The 4,986-nt window shown below is 45.4% G+C and overlaps 1 protein-coding gene and 1 long non-coding RNA gene across 4 annotated transcripts in view; one reads left to right on the top strand and one right to left on the bottom strand.

Moving 5' to 3' along the window:
• LOC121920773 overlaps positions 1–4,986 on the top strand; it is a 10,466-nt gene that overhangs the window by 2,429 nt on the left and 3,051 nt on the right. The window contains exon 2 of the long non-coding RNA XR_006101763.1: positions 3,867–4,095. This is a non-coding gene — a long non-coding RNA (uncharacterized LOC121920773). The remainder of the gene's footprint in view (positions 1–3,866; positions 4,096–4,986) is intronic.
• LOC121920771 (basic salivary proline-rich protein 3-like) overlaps positions 367–4,986 on the bottom strand; it is a 27,286-nt gene continuing 22,666 nt past the window's right edge. Inside the window, exons 4-8 of one of the 3 annotated variants that reach the window (XM_042447955.1) lie at positions 1,838–1,927; positions 1,578–1,667; positions 1,318–1,407; positions 1,044–1,133; positions 367–605 (exon numbers count right to left, since the gene is read on the bottom strand). In XM_042447955.1, the coding sequence (XP_042303889.1) occupies positions 469–605; positions 1,044–1,133; positions 1,318–1,407; positions 1,578–1,667; positions 1,838–1,927 (497 nt within the window). In that variant the 3' untranslated portion in view covers positions 367–468. The remainder of the gene's footprint in view (positions 606–1,043; positions 1,134–1,317; positions 1,408–1,577; positions 1,668–1,837; positions 1,928–4,986) is intronic. The other 2 variants (XM_042447957.1, XM_042447956.1) reach the window with 2 other exon arrangements.

The raw sequence follows: 4,986 nt of genomic DNA, 5'->3' as shown, positions 1-4,986 counted from the left end.
ACTCCTTGTATCCTGCAAGAGGATTGGCTAACGGGGGCTTTGTCTTGTCTTGTTTTTATATTTGATAGTGATGATGTTACTGTTTTTAAATCGTTATTTGCTTGTTTTATGTTGTAAACCGCCCTGATCTCAGGAAGGGCGGTATATAAATAAAAGTTTTATTATTTATTATTATTATTAAAGTCTGAATTTTAAAGGAGCATTCTAAGGTGCTTAAATCCCTTTGGACAGATAAGGTTCTGCACTGTGAACAGCTCTTCAAAGCTTGGACTAAAACCCAGAGAAGATTTGCCACTCCACTGATTCCACTCCAAGGTCTTTTGGACCAGCAATGCAGGCCCCTAGCTTTCTACAGTTCCCACACCCCCACTCCAAGAAGAGAGTAAGGTGACCCAAAACCAGATGGTAGTTTGAGGCCACGAAGCCTGACACCATCACTTGGATAACCTTTGTATGCATGCCTCACAGCTACAAAATTAGGTCAAAATTACCTTTCCTCCTCTTCTTTTGCTGTTGACTTATGAAGGGGGCTTCAGGGGATGCATGAACTTCCCTCAACTCCCCTTGCTCTGTTTCAGTCCTCTCCCGCCTGTGGATGCCATGATCTACAGGGAAGAAATGGGAAAGGATCAATAGAGACATGACAACAAGTATGCGCCAAGACATTGCTCTGGTTGTAGATCATAGTTATTGTAGGTGTTCCAGTACAGGTGGCATGCCACTTCATTTAGCTGTGCCTTAGTGAAGCTCACTATGGCAGGAGGCAAGGGGAGATGTATTGCCTGGTGCTGAATGTGCCACTTCCACCACTGCAGCATCCACCACCACAGAGCTTGGATGGCTGCATGACCTATGTCTGATTGGCCTCCTCTGGCCTTGAACTACTGTGGAAACATAACAGAGGGCACTGGTTGCCATCTCCTTGTTGCCTGTAGGTGGATTGCGGGTGCTGCACTCCCTGAGACATGCCACTTCAGGCACTCATGCAGCACAACAGTTCCCATTCTTCCTTGACAGTGGGAAGGTGAATGTGTTTGTCTCACCTGGTGTTGGGCCTTCCCCATCTGTCTGAACCCCACAGTTTGGGAAGCTCGACCCACTAGATCTGGGTGGGCTCCCATGGCCTTGACCTCCTGAAAAAATGAAACAGAAGGCACTAGTTGCCATCTCCTTGTTGCCTGCATGTGGATTACAGGAGCTGCAGTCCCTGAGATATGTCACTTCAGGCACTTGTGTAGTACCATAGCTCCCACTCTTGTTTGGAAGTGGAAAGGTTGCCAAGGTGAGTGTGTGTGTGTGTGTGTGTGTATGTCTCACCTGCTGATGGACCTGCTCCATCCGTCTGCACCCCACGGCTCAGAAAACTGGACCTACTAGGTCTGGCTGTGCTCCCATGTTCTTGACCCCCTGCGAAGACATAACAGAGGGCACTGGTTGGCATATCTTTGTTGCCTACATGTGGATTATGGGAGCTGCATTCCCTTAGCCATGCCACTTAAGGCACTTGAGTAGCACAGCAACTCCCACTCTTGCTTGGTAGTGGGAATGTTGTCAAGGTGAATGTCTGTATGTCTCACCTGGTCCTGGGCCTGTCCCCTCCGTCTGCTTCCCACGGCTTGGAAAGCTGGACCTACTAGGTCTGGCTGTGCTCCCATGTCCTTGACCCCCTGCGAAGACATAACAGAGGGCACTGGTTGGCATATCCTTATTGCCTATATGTGGATTGTGGGAGCTGCATTCCCTGAGCCATGCCACTTAAGGCACATGAGTAGCACAGCAACTCCCACTCTTGCTTGGTAGTGGGAATGTTGTCAAGGTGAATATCTGTATGTCTCACCTGGTGCTGGGCCTGCCCCCTCCGTCTGCTTCCCAGGGCTTGGAAAGCTGGGCCAACTAGGTCTGGGTGGGCTCCCATTGCCTCGACTCCCTGCGGAGACATAACAGAGGGCACTGGTTGGCATCTCCTTGCCGCCTGCATGTGGATTGTGGGAGCTGCAGTCCTTAAGACATGCCACTTCAGGCACTTGTGCAGCACTGCAGCTCCCACTTGTTAATGTATAGAGTGTATGAAAATATTCAGATGTAACAAACTTAGAAAATGGTCATTTACTTTGCAGAAGCCTGGAATTGGCTGCAGCTGGAACTCAAACCAGCAGATGATGTCCAAGGTCACAGTGTGTGCCAGAAGCACATAGCAAGATGTAAATATACTGTGTCATCTTTCCAAGATGCACAGGAACTTGTACAAGAAGGGGCTGGGGAAGGTGGCTGCATGGTAAATGTATATATAAGCCCAGATGTCCATTTGTACAGTTTGTTCAGGTTGTAGTTGGTGGGTGGTGTTGGTGATTGTTCTCGTGTGTGTCTTTGCAACAAATAAACAAAGTGCCTCTTCAGAGATAAGCCAGGCTTCGGTGTGCTTTCATCTAGCAGCTGTTTTCCTGGCATGCTCCAGCAACTTGCAGTTGTTTATCTTCACACAAGCTTCCGAGTTTACTCTGCGCCCATGTTTCCATCAACGCCACTCTTGCTTGGTGGTGGGAATGTTGCCAAGGTAAGTGTGTGTGTGAGAGAGAGAGAGGGAGAGAGACCTGGTGCTGTACCTGTCCGCTCTGTCTGCTTCCTGGAACTCAGAAAGCTGGGACTACTAGGTCTGGGTGGGTGGGCCCCAATGAACTTGAACATCTGTGGAGATATACCAGAGAGCACTAGTTGGCATCTCTTTGTTGCCTGCATGTGGATTGTGGGAGCTGCAGTTCCTGATACTTGCCACTTCAGGCACTTGTGCAGCACTGCAATGTGCCCTGGTGTTGAGTACCCAGAGGAAAGATTGCTGCCAGCCACCTCACTTGTAGAGAGTGGGAGTGGTCTCTGGCATCATCCATTCTTAAATGCAGTCAGCCCTTGGTATCCACTAAGGTTTGGATTCAGGACCTACCACGGATACCAAAATCCTTGGATGCTTATGTCTCATTAAATACAATGGCTTAGTGAAATTGTATCCCTTCTTAAAATGACAAAAACATGGTTTGCTTTTGGAATTTATATTATTTTTGAATATTTTAAAGCCATGGTATCCCTGCAGATACCAAAATACATAGGATCTGAAGTCCTATTGTCCCCAGTGGTAGCCTATGCATGCAGCCATGCCACCATTAGGGACAACATGACTTCAGGTGAAGTCCATTGTCACTAATGGCAGCACAACCACATGCACATGCCACCATTGAGGACAACAGGGGCTTGCCATCCATGGATGCTTAAATCCGTGGTTGGCAGATCCACAGATAATGAGGCCTCACATCATCATCATCATCATCATCATCATCATCATCATCATCATCATCATCATCATCATCATTCTGCCAACACATCTAGGACAGCCTCCTCTTTGGGGATTTTCTTCATGATTTTCCATTGATCCTCATAGACCAGTGATGGCAAAACTATGGCACATGTCCCAGAGGTGGCACTCAGAGACCTCTCTGTGGGCACATGTGCCGTCACCGTCAGAGTTTGTTACTGGAAAGCCAGAGGGACATGGCACTTTGCAATAAATAAATGGGTTTGGGGTGGCAGTTTGGGCACTCGGCCTCTAAAAGATTCACGATCACTGTCATAGACTGTCCAGCATTTACTGGCGTATGCATCCTGAAGTAATTGGAAGCACCTGGTCCCTTGTCTCTCAAATGTTGTAAAAAGTGACACATGCAGTAGTTACAGAGAGAGTATTCCCTCAACAACCTTGAGTGATCCAGTCAGGAATTGACACTGAGCTTTCAAATGGCCAAATGACCTAGCAACATGTTCCTTGCAAGATTCCGTTTTTTGTTGACTTTTGCCTGTTTCTCTGTTTGCATTCTCAGATCATCAGACACTTTCTTAAGGGGTATGCCTGATCTCTGAGTAGTAGTGGACAAATTTCTCTTCCCACTCAGCTATTGCTGGACTGCCAGGAACAATGACCCCCTTCTGCATAGTGTGATGTATAGCAGAGTTCTGCAAAATGTGAGAATCATTATTTTTCCCTCTCCAACCAATTTCCACATGAATAAAGCATTCTGTGTGATCCATGGTCCTCTGTAGAAGGATGAGGTAAGTGTGCTTTCTGTTTATGAATTCTTTGCCTTGCCTAATTAGAGTAACAATCTGCCATTGGCACCCATCAAAATACCCTCACCACATGCAGAAATCCCAAAAGAGAGAAGCTGTCAATGATCTGCAAATGGAAAAGGAGGGGCTGCAAAAGAAAAAATATGACAACTTATGTGAATATACAAACCTGTGCAAGTAGAATGCAAATTTTGTCCTTAGAATTGTTGGAATAGGAACAAGATTTATAACTTTAGCCATTTTAGCTTTTGTGTGTGATCTCTCTCTCGCTCTCTTTCTCTTAGCCGTTTTCCTTTTGCATTACATTTTGGGTTACCCTGCTTCAATGTAGTTTACATTGTTTTATATATTTGCTATTCTGTATTATTTTGCTTGCCATTATTGTTCTTGTTGATTTTTCATCTTTTATATATATATTGGTTTTGAATACTTCTGTTATATACATTGTTTTGTTACTTTTCATACAGCTATAGAGAAAGCTTATTTATATTATGTTTTGGTTTTTGGTTTTTCAATCCCTTTGTTATAACAGCAATACACATCTCTCAAGCATTTCTCAGGTAAATGGTCAAAGGCAAAAGCACCAATTCCATAGCAGTGCATACTTCTATAAAAATCTGGCAGCTGTTGAATGACAAGGTCAGACAGATTGTCTATAAGTAATAAGCATAAGAATTTGTAAGGATCCAAACAGTGATGGCCTGTAGTTTTTTGTGGGTTTTTCGGGCTATGTAGTTATGCTCTATAAGAGTTTATTCTTGACATTTCACTGGCATCTGTGGCTGGCATCTTCAGAGAATGCTGACCTGAAAGAGAGTGGGTATACACACACACACACACACACACACACACACACACACACACACACACACA

This window comes from Sceloporus undulatus, chromosome 2 (genome assembly GCF_019175285.1).
Source record: "Sceloporus undulatus isolate JIND9_A2432 ecotype Alabama chromosome 2, SceUnd_v1.1, whole genome shotgun sequence".
NCBI classification, from domain to species: domain Eukaryota; kingdom Metazoa; phylum Chordata; class Lepidosauria; order Squamata; family Phrynosomatidae; genus Sceloporus; species Sceloporus undulatus.
The sequence above is the reverse complement of the archived record's forward strand: the minus strand, read 5'-3'. Positions and strand labels throughout refer to the sequence as shown.